Here is a 13295-nt window from a genome sequence, read left to right on the forward strand (position 1 = left end):
CTTAGAAAGCATCACTATGAACAAAGCTAGTGGAGGTGATGGAACCCTAATTGAGCTGTTTCAAATCCTGAAAGATGATGCTGTGAAAGTGCTGCACTCAATATGCCAGCAAATTTGGAAAACTCAGCAGTGGCCACAGGACTGGAAAAGGTCAGTTTTCATTCCAATCCCAAAGAAAGGCAATGCCAAAGAATGCTCAAACTACCGCACAATTGCACTCATCTCACATGCTAGTAAAGTAATGCTCAAAATTCTCCAAGCCAGGCTTCAGCAATACGTGAACCGTGAACTCCCTGATGTTCAAGCTGGTTTTAGAAAAGGCAGAGGAACCAGAGATTAAATTGCCAACATCCGCTGGATCATGGAAAAGCAAGAGAGTTCCAGAAAACATCTATTTCTGTTTTATTGACTATGCCAAAGCCTTTGACTGTGTGGATCACAAAAAACTGTGGAAAATTCTGAAAGAGATGGGAATACCAGACCACCTAACCTGCCTCTTGAGAAATCTGTGTGCAGGTCAGGAAGCAACAGTTAGAACTGGACATGGAACAACAGACTGGTTCCAAATAGGAAAAGGAGTACATCAAGGCTGTATATTGTCACCCTGGTTATTTAACTTCTATGCAGAGTACATCATGAGAAACGCTGGACTGGAAGAAACACAAGCTGGAATCAAGATTGCTGGGAGAAATCTCAATAACCTCAGATATGCAGATGACACCACCCTTATGGCAGAAAGTGAAGAGGAGCTAAAAAGCCTCTTGATGAAAGTGAAAGAGAAGAGCGAAAAAGTTGGCCTAAAGCTCAACATTCAGAAAATGAAGATCATGGCATCTGTTCCCATCACTTCATGGGAAATAGATGGGGAAACAATGGAAACGGTGTCAGACTTTATGTTTTTGGGCTCCAAAATCACTGCAGATGGTAACTGCAACCATGAAATTAAAAGACGCTTACTCCTTGGAAGAAAAGTTATGACCAACCTAGATAACATATTCAAAAGCAGAGACATTACTTTGCCAACTAAGGTCTGTCTAGTCAAGGCTATGGTTTTTCTAGTGGTTATGTATGGATGTGAGAGTTGGACTGTGAAGAAAGCTGAGCACCGAAGAATTGATGCTTTTGAACTGTGGTGCTGGAGAAGACTCTTGAGAGTCCCTTGGACTGCAAGGAGATCCAACCAGTCCATTCTGAAGGAGATCAACCCTGGGATTTCTTTGGAAGGAATGATGCTAAAGCTGAAACTCCAGTACATTGGCCACTTCATGCGAAGAATTGACTCATTGGAAAAGACTCTGATGCTGGGAGGGATTGGGGGCAGGAGGAGAAGGGGACGACCAAGGATGAGATGGCTGGATGGCATCATTGACTCGATGGACGTGAGTCTGAGTGAATTCTGGGGGATGGTGATGAACAGGGAGGCCTGGCGTGCTGCGACTCGCAAAGAGTCGGACACGACTGAGCAACTGAACTGAACTGAACACTCATTTGTTCATGAGAATAGACAGATGATAAAGTGGGAAACCAGTATTTCCAGGGACTGAGTCATATGAACTAAGGTAATGTGACAGAAGGTAATTGTGGGGTAAGGGATGCTCCTTTAATTGAAGGTTCCAGAAAGGTTTCTCAAGAGAGTATAGCTGTGGTCTGAGTGATAATAAAGAAGAAGAAGATCTAGTAAGAAGGGAAGAAGTAGTAATGCTTGGCATGTTTACAAGAGAGAAAGACAGCAAGTGTGGGTATAAATGAGTGAATGGAGAAGGAAGAGAGGTGAATTAGAGGAAACAGGCAGGTTTATGAGAGTCTTGGAGACCATGGAAGGGAGAATAGATTTAATCTGGTTGCAAGGGGAAGTCATTGGAGGGGTTTTCCTTAGGGAAATGTCGTAATTTAATTTATTCTTTACTGTGGAGGAAGGACTGATGGTGAAAGAGTGGAGGTAGAAGATGCTTTGGGAAGATATTGTAGGAGTCCAGGGATGATGGTGATCTAGATGGTTAATTCATGAGGCAGCAGTTGAGATACATGATTAAATTTGAAATATTCTAGGGACACAGAGCCAACAAGGTGATTTACCAGGCAATTTGAAGAGAAGTATGAGGGACAGGGAGTATCAGGATTTGGGGCCTGGTAACCTAGAATGTGATGACATTATGGGCAGAGATGGTGAAGCCATTGTAGGGTGTGATTCAAAAGCAAAAGTTCCGTGATGTCCATGTTCAGTTTGAGATATCAATTAGTTATCAAAGGGCTAGGCTAGATAGTCAGTTGGGTATATGTGTCTGGGGTTTAGAAGAAGCATCCAGGTTGGAAAAATAAGCTTGGAAGCCCTTGGCATATAGATGCCATTCAAAGCTATGTGATTGGCTGATATTACTTAGGAAAAATCATAGAAAAGATATCTTATAATCCCATGATAACATCAAACTTACAAATTAATATTGCTTCTATAATTTAAAATCTAAGTAAATACATAAATCCACAAATTCAGAAATTACCCACTTAAAATCCTATAAAGATAAGCCCATTCATAGCTCTATGGAAATTTCTATTCATACCTCATTATATTATAATTATTTCTATTCATTACCTCATTATATTTTTTTGAGAGAAATACACCTTTTCAACAGGTTGATTTAGAAATACAGAAATTTAGTTTTGAATTCTGAGAAAATGTTCTACCCCTGTGAACATTTAAAGTTGAATTTAATTATATTTCTTACTCTATTTCCTTACCTACCTATTAGGGATACAGTTTGATAAAAGTCTTTCAAAATTTCTCTACTTGTGAGAGGTGGTGTAGAGTGATGTTTATCTATTAATATTTAAGTTTCTGGTGTTGATCTTTCCTCCCAGTCCCTCATTTGTTACTTACCTGATGAGTATAACATTTTTTATGTCTCAGTTTCCTCCTCTTTAAAGAGAAAAACCAATATTAACTGCGCTAAAGATTTTAATTCAAGAAACCCCCCTTAGATTTACTTAAGTGGAGAATTTCTTTATTGAGTGAGAAAATTTTCACAATTCATTCCCATGTTTCATTATTCAATCATTTAACTCAGTGTGAGATAGTGAAAAGTGGCCTCCATATCCACTGAAAGAGAACTTTCTCTTACAAGCTTCTGAGTAAACGGTTTGGCAAGACACAGTGCAATCCCCTCATTTTTTGCTGGGGACCAAACCATGTAGTTAAAATAAGCAAAAGGTTGGCTTGATCATGGATAGAATTAAACCTATCTAGAAATTTTAGCAAGAAGCAATATTTTTAAGGTTGTCCTCCATGAAAAAAAATTTTTTTTCTATAAAACCACAGAGGGTTTTGATCTACTAGTAGGCAATAAAACCCAGGTAGTATATGGTTAAAAGTGAAAGTGAAAGTCACTCAGTTGTGTCCGACTCTTTGCAACCCCATGGACTGTATAGTCCATGGAATATGGTTAAAGGTTTAACCTATAATCCAGGAGTGATAATTCTATTTTGTTTAAATTTTACTAGTGCCCTTGTGAAAGGATGCCGCTGTCTGGAAATTGACTGCTGGGATGGATCACAAAATGAACCTATTGTATACCATGGCTATACATTCACCAGCAAGCTTCTGTTTAAAACTGTTATTCAAGCGATACACAAATATGCATTCATAGTATGTACATGCCTTTGTTAAGTCACAGTTATTTAAACATAAGATAATTTGTTTCAAAATCCTACAATGCTTGGCCTTAGTTTAGATCAGTGACATTTCAACTGTTGCTTATGATCCATTAGTTGGCAGCAAAATCCATGTAGTATGTATCATTATGCGTGCATGCCCAGTCATATCCGACTCTTTGTGACCCCATGGACTGTATGCCCATCAGCCTCCTCTGTCGCTGGGATTTTCCAGGCAAGAATACTGGAGCGGGCTACCATTTCCTTCTCCAGGGAGTATATCATTAAAGGTAGATTTATTAAAACAGATCTCAGGTAGGAAGGTACATGTCGTTTCAAGGAACTTTTTGTTTAATTATGTAATTATATTATATGTGTGTATATGTATGCATGCATGCGTGTGTATTATGTCTTAATGTAAATCATATTTCTTACCATGAGTTATGGCCAAAAAGTTTGAGAAATACTGTCCTATTTAATAGTAAATATTTTACCAACATTCAGATATTTTACTTTCAAGACACAAATGTCAAAAATGTATTACCTCAACCTTTGGCATATTTTATACTATGATGGCAGTTATTTATACAGAAAAGAATGTTTAAAAGTTTATTTTGGATTTAAAAATTATTAAATTTATTAAGTTAAAGATTCAAAGATCTAATTCTTTCTTTCTAAAGCTTCTAATTCAGTTTAAAAATACTCGTCTGTAAATTGAGCAGGTTTTAATAGTCACTGAATTTTGAAAAATACTTTGATCCCATTGACAAGCATGGTTAATTGAGCACCTTCAGATATTTTAAATTGTGTTTTTAAACTTAGTATATTTGATTTCTTTCTTAAGTACTTCAACTGCAGTGTAATTGAAGAGATTTAACAAACTCTAAGTACTTAATGTTTATTTAATAAATTAAACTTACAAAGTTGAAAAACCTAAAGTTCTCCTAGCTTGGCCCATTTATTATCTGTAAACAGAAGCCTAACTTAAAATCACATACTTAGATTAATTGTTCCATTATTTATTAGAGTACAAAATACTAAATATTCATAAAACATTTTAAAATTTATCATAATATAAAACCTTAATATATGGCATTGATTCTCTTAAACATCTAACTTCTGATGTTTAAATTTATCCAAACTTCTCCTTTGAATTTTACACCAGTATAGACAACTTCCTATTTGACATTTCCACTTGCATGTTTAATAGCTACAGTTAACATGTTTCAGCTTGAGTCCAGATCATATCCCTCTTTTTCCTAGTCCCACTTTTCCTATGGTCTTTTCCATCTCAGTTAATGACAACTGTGATTGGCCTCAATTATTATTGTCCACTTTAATGTTCCCTTCTTTTTCTCTAAATCCTCTATATATTCTTCAGCAAATCCTCCTGGCTGTACTTTCCGAATATGCACTGAATTTAATCCCTTTCCTGCATTCTCACTGTCACTCTTCTGGTCAGCCACCATCACCTCTGACTTGCATTACTGCATTATTGCAATAGATCCTGGCTTCTTATCCAGGGTCTCTGCTTCTCTCCCTCCTCTTCTGCAGTTTCATCTTAATATAGCAGAGTGACTTTTTGATAAGTCCAATCATGGCATTCCCCTTTTCAAACTCTTTAATTCCACTCAAAATAAAAGTTAAAGTCTGTACCATGCCTCCCAAGGCCCTACATGACCTGTTTACCATTACCTCCCTGACGTCTTCTCCTCCTCTCTCCCTTGTTCATGTGGCCATTTTTGCCTCCTTACCTCTTTTCAGACCCATCTCAAAGCCTTTGCGCTTGCTATTCCCTTCATCTGAAATACTTTTCCCAAATATTTTTGTACCAAACTCTCCCACTTCATTCAGGGTATATAACTGGAGGAAATAGAGACAGTCTGAAAATTCAAAGGCCTTGCAAGGATGGACAGACATCTACAACTTCTAAGACTCCAAAGAGTACGTGATGGAATGAAAAAAAAAAAAAAAGGCTTTGAACAGACTCAGTGAAACTTCTCAGTTGGACACAGTGACACAATTTTGCAGCAAACATTAGACTGAAGTTTAGACTTTCTACTCAACATAGTTGCCATTAATTTGGGGATAAGAGAGCGATGAAATAAAATACACTTGATATCTATGGCCCAGAAAGAACTTTGAGTATGGGTACCAGCACATGTGACTTACTAGAAACAAGCATATATGAAATTGTAGTTTTTGAAGACATTAGATTGCTTAAAAACAAAAGATAAGTCTGACTTGTTAGGGGAACCTTAAAACCACCCTTAGTCAGAAAGCGAGCTGCAAAAGTTGTTTGGCTTTAAGAAAAGCCAGCTCCTCAGTTCATGCTTCAGATATGGCCAAGGAGGATAAAGACAAGATGATCTTCCCAGAGGACTGAGCAAAGACCACAGAAGACAATGACCTCTTCCCAGGCAAAAACACTGGAGTGGGTTGCCATTTCCTTCTCCAATGCATGAAAGTGAAAAGTGAAAGTGAAGTCACTCAGTCGTATCCTACTCAGAGATCCCGTGGACTGCAGCCTACCAGACTCCTCCGTCCATAGGATTTTCCAGGCAAGAGTACTGGAGTGGGGTGCCATTGCCTTCTCCGCCAGTGAGTGAAGTCAGGGCCTAATTGAGAAATCCATTTGCTAGGCCTTCACTTTGCCTAAACTCAAAATCACTTATTATATTTGGGGAAAAAAATTTACACTCTTCTCTTGACTTAAGTTTATATATGTATAAATGAAAATGAAAGTATTAGTTTTTCAGTTGCATCCAACTCTTTGTGACCCCATGGACTGTAGCCCAGCAGGCTCCTCTGTCCAAGGAATTCTCCAGGCAGAAATAGTGGAATGAGTTGCCATTCCTTTCTCCAGAGAATCTTCCTGACCCAAGGATTGAACTTGGGTCTCCACAGGCAGATTCTTTACTGTCTGAGCCACCAGGGAAGCCCTATAAATAAATGTGGGTATTTACAAGAAGATCATTTTGTAGGCTGAATATGAGCCTCAAAGATACTAGATTCTAATTCCTGGAACCTGTAAATGTTATTTTATTTGTTAAAAGGATCTTTGCAGTTGTGATAAGTTAAGAATCTTAACACCATTGAGACACCGCCCTGAATTATCTGGATGGGTCCTAAATGCCAGTATCATATCCTTATTCGTGGGAGGCAGAGGGAGATTTGACACACAAAGGTAATGTGAAGATGAGGGGCAGGCACTGGAGTGATATGACCACAAGCCAAGAAATGTTGGCCACTACCAGAAGCTGGAAGAGGCAGGGACCAGATCTCCCCTAGGACCTGCTGACATCTTAATTTAAGCCTGTGAAACTGATTTCAGAATCTTGGCCTCCACAATTATGAAAAGATAAATATCTGTTGTTTCATGCCACCTAATTTATGGTAATTTGTTACAGCAGCCATAAGAAATTAATAGACTCATACTTAATGTGGTGTTATATGCAATACGACATATGACATATATATCAAAGGTCTGTAATAATTCAGCAGACCTTGCAATTCCTTTTCTTGTTACTGTAAATTGGCAAATGTGCCCTGAAAATTATATGTGGAAAGAAAGAAAATAATTTTGAATAAGATCTCCAAATGAGTGATATTCACTATTTTGTGACAAATTTAAAAGTTACAGTGGTGGAAAATACCTTTGTAGAGTCACTCTTAACCCACTCCAGTAATCTTGCCTAGAGATTCCCATGGACAGAGGAGCCTGGTGGGCTACAGTCCACAGGATCACAAAGAATAGACATGACTGAAGTGACTTAGCATGCACACAGACACAAACACACACACACATACTAAGTCACTTTTACTTACTAGATATTCTTTCTAATGTAAAACCTGGAAATATCTTTATCTTTATTTCTAATTATAATACAGTGAATTTTGATATAGAATTTAAAATAGAAAAAAGTAGAAAATTAACATTTTCTCTAACATATCAGTATTAAAGTTTTTCCTAAAAATATCAAAACATATATATATAGTATATATATATATACACTTTGTAAAGTAAAAATGTAGAATCTTACTTTTTGGCAACTTGTTTTTCTTCAGAAGACTAGATCATAGACACCGATTTCTATAGCAGTATATATAACTCTACTTCCTTTGTGACAGATCTTTATCATTCCTTTATATGAATATGCTATAATTTATTTTAAAAAATTGGGAGTTTTAACAAATTTATTTAAACTGTTGGGAGTTTCAGTTTTTTCCACTATATTTTAAGTACAACTAGGACTAATTCACCTTTATATACAGATTTAATGTTCCCTGTTTTGCCAGACTCAAAGTATTTTCAGTTTAAAGAATAGGTAATTATTTTGCTAAGGTACCGAACATGAGAAGTTAGTTTTAAAATCAATTAAGTACTTCTATTAATTGCATTAAAGTTATTGTGGAGTTTTGATTATTAACTGTGGTAATGGTTAATTTTTTTAGGCATCTGAGTACCCAGTGGTGCTTTCTTTAGAAAATCACTGCTCCCCTTCCCAACAAGAAGTGATGGCCGACACTTTGCTCGCTACTTTTGGGGATGCCTTGCTGTCATATACGCTTGATAATTTTTCAGACAGACTACCTTCACCAGAGGTAATATTTTGTCTGAGAAGCTCAGGCTAAGAAAAAGCCTGCTGCTGTTATATTGGCCAATGAAACTAAGCTAGAGATCAATGAAAAATGCTTAGTTTTAATTATAGTGGTGTATCTTTGCAATGTTCCTAGGAAATAGCCCGTGAGTATTTAGGTGAATATATTTTGATAAAAAGGATAGTCTAGCGTAGTGTTAGTTGCTCAGTCATGTCTGACTCTTTGCAACCCTATGGACTGTAGCATGCCAGGCTCCTCTGTCCGTGGGATTCTCCAGGCAAGATTACTGGAGTGGATAGCCATTCCCTTCTGCAGGGAATCTGCCTGAACCAGGGTTCAAACTCAGGTCTCCTGCATTTCAGGAAGATTCTTTACCTCTGAGCCACCAGGTAGCTGAGAAACCAGCTACCTGGGTTTCTATTAGGTTTTTAGGACTATGGAAAAAAGAGCTACATATATTACTACTGTGGGCAAATTGAAAATATGATGAAAGACTTTTCAATGACCATGACAAGTGCAAATTTACCTGTATATGTATAATTGTATCTCTTTCAAATTGTTTCTGTAGGCATTAAAATTCAAAATATTAGTTAGAAACAAGAAAATAGGAACCTTACATGAAACCCTTGAAAGGAAAGGTTCTGATAAGCATGGGCAGGTAGAGGAATTTGAAGAAGAGGAGGAGATAGAACAAGAGGAGGATGGAAGTGGTGCCCAAGAACCAGAACCAGTGGGTGATTTTCAAGATGATTCGGCAAAGGAAGAACAGTCGAAACGGGTGGTTAGAATCCCGCTCTTCAGGAAAAAGAAGGTGAGGCAACATTTTGTGAAAATCTTACAAGTGATTGAAAAGTTGTTTTTATTATTTTGTTAGTTGAGAATTTTTTAACTTTTTGGAGGAAAACATCTTTTTCCTACTTGTAATCACTGTAGTTTATCATTTAAAATTTATTTGGGAAAAATTAGCAGTGGAAAAAAAATTTTAGAAGTTGTTATCTCTTTCCCATGTTAGCTGTTTGTAAATTCTTTTTCTCTACAGCCAATAAATATTAGGCCTTCTTATATATTAGATGTTGTGCAGTGTACAAAAGATAATGTCTCTGCCCTGAAAGAGAGCTGTCAGAGACAAGAAAATCACTGTTTATATTATACAGTATTTTAAGTATACAAGTTAGCATGACAAAGGAAGGTATACAAGGTTGCAAGCAATACAAAACTAATTCAGCTGGTTTAAGTAAAATATGAATTAATTCAGCTGGTCCATAGAAATGAAACATTCAGGAAAGGGAATCTAATTTCAGGAATGATTGGTTAAAGTGTATTAAGCAAAGTCCACAGACTTTTCTTTATGCCAAGTTTGGCCCCACTTTCCTAATATGGGTGCAAGCCTTTGCAAAGCTTCAGTTTTACATGCTTTCAGATTCAAATCTGAAAGTCCTATCTATCATTCAGCTGCCCAAGCTGACTCCTTTTGGATCACAGCAAGCTGCTGTGATCCAAGCATGCACACATGCCTAGGTTGGTTACTGTTGCCAGGGGAATGTACTCTGCTTAGCCACGCCCTCTCCACATGATCGACACTTAAGCACATGGATTGAGCATTGCTGGCAATGTTTTCCTGAAAACACACACACACACACAGACACACACACACATATTTTGGAAGAGGCTAACAAAAGTGCAGACATGAAATTAGAAGACGCTTACTCCTTGGAAGGAAAGTTATGACCAACCTAGATAGCACATTCAAAAGCAGAGACATTACTTTGCCGACTAAGGTTCGTCTAGTCAAGGCTATGGTTTTCCAGTGGTCATGTATGGATTTGAGAGTTGGACTGTGAAGAAGGCTGAGCGCCGAAGAATTGATGCTCTTGAACTGTGGTGTTGGAGAAGACTCTTGAGAGTCCCTTGGACTGCAAGGAGATCCAATCAATCCATTGTGAAAGAGATCAGCCCTGGAATTTCTTTGGAAGGAATGATGCTTAAGCTGATACTCCAGTACTTTGGCCACCTCATGTGAAGAGTTGACTCATTGGAAAAGACTCTGATGCTGGGAGGGATTGGGGGCAGGAGGAGAAGAGGACAACCGAGGATGAGATGGCTGGATGGCATCACTGACTGGATAGACGCAAGTCTGAACTCCGGGAGTTGGTGATGGACAGGGAGGCCTGGCAGTGCTGTGATTCATGGGGTCGCAAAGAATCGGACATGACTGAGCAACTGAACTGAACTGAACAGAAGGGCAGAGAATATAGATCCTGGGCTGGAAAAGTGTACAATAGTGTGCTATACAGCAGAAGTTATTCCAAAATGTTAGATCACATTGGAAATAGTCTAAAATTCCTGAACTTGTAAAATTCGTGAGACTAAACTAAGACCTTTGGGAAAAGGAAATAGAAGTAATTGCCATCTTCAGTACTTACTGCATGAATTTGGATTTTAGGTTTAGATTGCCTGGTAAGTAACATCAAATGCTATTATCATTGAACATATTTACATTGACCAAATCCAAATAGTTTTTGAGGATATATCTTATGAAAAAACTAAAATCATTGATTTGAAAGCATATTTTCTTTATTAGAAAAAGAATTTTTCAAATGATTAGTGCAAAATTGTGAAATTGTTATTTTTTTTGTTTGCATCACAAAGATAAAAATATCTATGGCCCTATCTGATCTTGTTATTTATACTAAAGTTGAGAAGTTCAAAAGTTTTCATCATTCAAATCTATATCAACAATTTAATGAAAGCAACTCTATTGGGGAGTCCCAAGCCCGAAAACTTACAAAGTTGGCAGGTAAATTCTTATAATTCAAACAGAGGAAGTGTTTAAACAAGTTATATTCACTTTTAAGATGTCAAAATTGATCAACAATGTTCATAAAACTATGTTTTAATACAATTTCAACATATTTAACAGATTTTAAAAAAGGTTATGTGCCTCAGGTCACTTTACATTTTATTTCACAGAACTGAACCGTTAATTTACTTCTCTAAGTCATGGAAGCTTGCTTGAGAATGTCCAGTGTGGACACTTTGTTGGGAGGGGCTGTGGTGAGCAGCTTATATGAGAGAGTAGAGAGTGGCAAGATTGCAGAGGTAGGCAAAGCTAAATTACAAGGAACTTGAACTTTGTAAGTGAGCAGAAGATTGAAGTCTCAGGAGTTACATGATCCCTTGTATGTTTCTGAACGATGCCTTCAGAATCGTTATCGATGCCTGCATTATCGTGATGATAATGGCTTGTTGTTCAGTCACCCATTTGTGTCTGGCTCTTTTGAGACCCCATGGACTGCAGCATGCCAGGCCTCCCTATCCCTTACCATCTCCCGAAGTTTGCCCAAATTCACGCCCTCTGCATCGGTGATGCCATCCAGCCATCTCATCCTCTGATGCCCTCTTCTCCTCCTGCCCTCAATCTTTCCCAGCATCAGGGGCTTTTCCAATGAGTCAGCTGTTCACGTCAGATGACCAAAATACTGAAGCTTCAGCGTCAGCATCAGTCTTTCCAGCAAGTATTCAGGGTTGATTTCCCTTAGGATTGATTGGCTTATGGCAGTGAAATTGAAGCCAGGTGAACTTTGTGGACATCTATGAATGAATGAATACCTAGTCATTCAGTTGTGTCTGACTCTTTGCGACTGTAGCCTACCAGGCTCCTCTTTCCATGGAATTTTACAGCCAAGAATACTGGAGTGGGATCCTACTCCATGGGATCTTCCCAACCCAGGGATCAAACTCGTGTCTCTTGTGTCTCCTGTGTTGGTAGGATTCTTTACCACTAGCAGAAGTGGGCTTCTATGAGGTAGAGATAAATAGACTGGAAGCTGCATCTCTAAAGTGAAGAAGAAGGTAAAAATTGTACCCAGACCAGGCTGCCAGCTGTGTACGTACAGAGGAGCCATTTGTCTCTGAATCTTGTTTTCATTGTCTCCAGACTGTAAATCTGAGGTGTGTTACTCTATGTAGTACAGCCCGAGATACAACTGTTAGGCCTGGGAAAAAGAATGGGAAGCAGACTCTGCCTTGTTCTCAGACTTACACGGTGGGAAACATCAACTTGGAGCTTCCTTGGTGGCTCAATGGTAAAGAATACAGCTGCCAAAGCAGGAGACTCAGGTTCAATCCCTGGGTCAGGAAAATTCCCTATAGAAGAAAATGGCAACCCACTCCAGTTCTTTCCTGGAAAATCCCATGGACAGAGGAGCCTGGTGGCTACAGTCCATGGGGTCACAAAAGAGTCGGACATGACTTAGTGACTAAATAACTGTTATCAACTTAAAAAGGAATGGTCTGTTGGTAGGGGAAATCTTTTCTCTCTTACCCCTCTTGAGTTCTTGTGACTGGACTAATTATAAAATTGATGCCAGACATATTGACAGGAGAAAAAGAAACAAAATTTAATTCATAGAAATGAGACCCTAAGAAGTGACCAGAGTCGGCAGCTTTTATGCTTTCCAGACAAAGAAACAAACGTGTGAGGAACTGACAGGAAATTAGTGAAAAATATAAACAGTTTGAGCTTGGGGTAGTAATTAAATATGGCACCAGGTTTATTTTTATAGGCTTCTCAGCTCTGAATTCCCTATCATTGGTGGAAAGGATGTCCTACCTTCGAATACAGGGAGTGTACCTTTCACATGAGAGATTTATTTACTGTTTTGAAAGAGAAAAAGAGGGAAAGTGTCCCTTTTGCACTGGCCATTGCTTAACTTTAATCTAAAATAATCAGGTTGTCACTGAGGCACATTTTGAGGCAGCCACAGTCAATGAGAATAAGGTGACTTGCCATATCCTTTTTAAAAACTGCAATCTACTATCTTATGTAGAAGCAGAAAAATCAACACCTCCAAACCTGCAAAAGAAAACTTGAGAAAAGCTCCTGACTGTTCGGAAATGCAGATTCTAATATATATGGTGGTTTACCTCATTGGGCTGGCCATCGGTGCTTTAGGGTTTTGAGGCATGTTTTAACTCCTCTCCTCAAAATGCCTGTTAGAAACATGCTGGATATTTTAGGGCTTGTCGGTTTTTGTTGTAAACTGAGG

At 38.2% G+C, this 13295-nt stretch overlaps 1 protein-coding gene across 1 annotated transcript in view; it reads left to right on the top strand.

Annotated features, from left to right (window-relative positions):
* The window catches only part of PLCZ1 (phospholipase C zeta 1), a 46829-nt gene that overhangs the window by 15585 nt on the left and 17949 nt on the right, over positions 1 to 13295 (top strand). The window contains exons 4-7 of the mRNA XM_027965842.3: positions 3496 to 3640; positions 8101 to 8250; positions 8816 to 9058; positions 10897 to 11044. Of these exons, the coding sequence (XP_027821643.1) occupies positions 3496 to 3640; positions 8101 to 8250; positions 8816 to 9058; positions 10897 to 11044 (686 nt within the window). The remainder of the gene's footprint in view (positions 1 to 3495; positions 3641 to 8100; positions 8251 to 8815; positions 9059 to 10896; positions 11045 to 13295) is intronic.

This window comes from Ovis aries, chromosome 3, assembly GCF_016772045.2.
Source record: "Ovis aries strain OAR_USU_Benz2616 breed Rambouillet chromosome 3, ARS-UI_Ramb_v3.0, whole genome shotgun sequence".
Taxonomy (NCBI): Eukaryota; Metazoa; Chordata; class Mammalia; order Artiodactyla; family Bovidae; genus Ovis; species Ovis aries.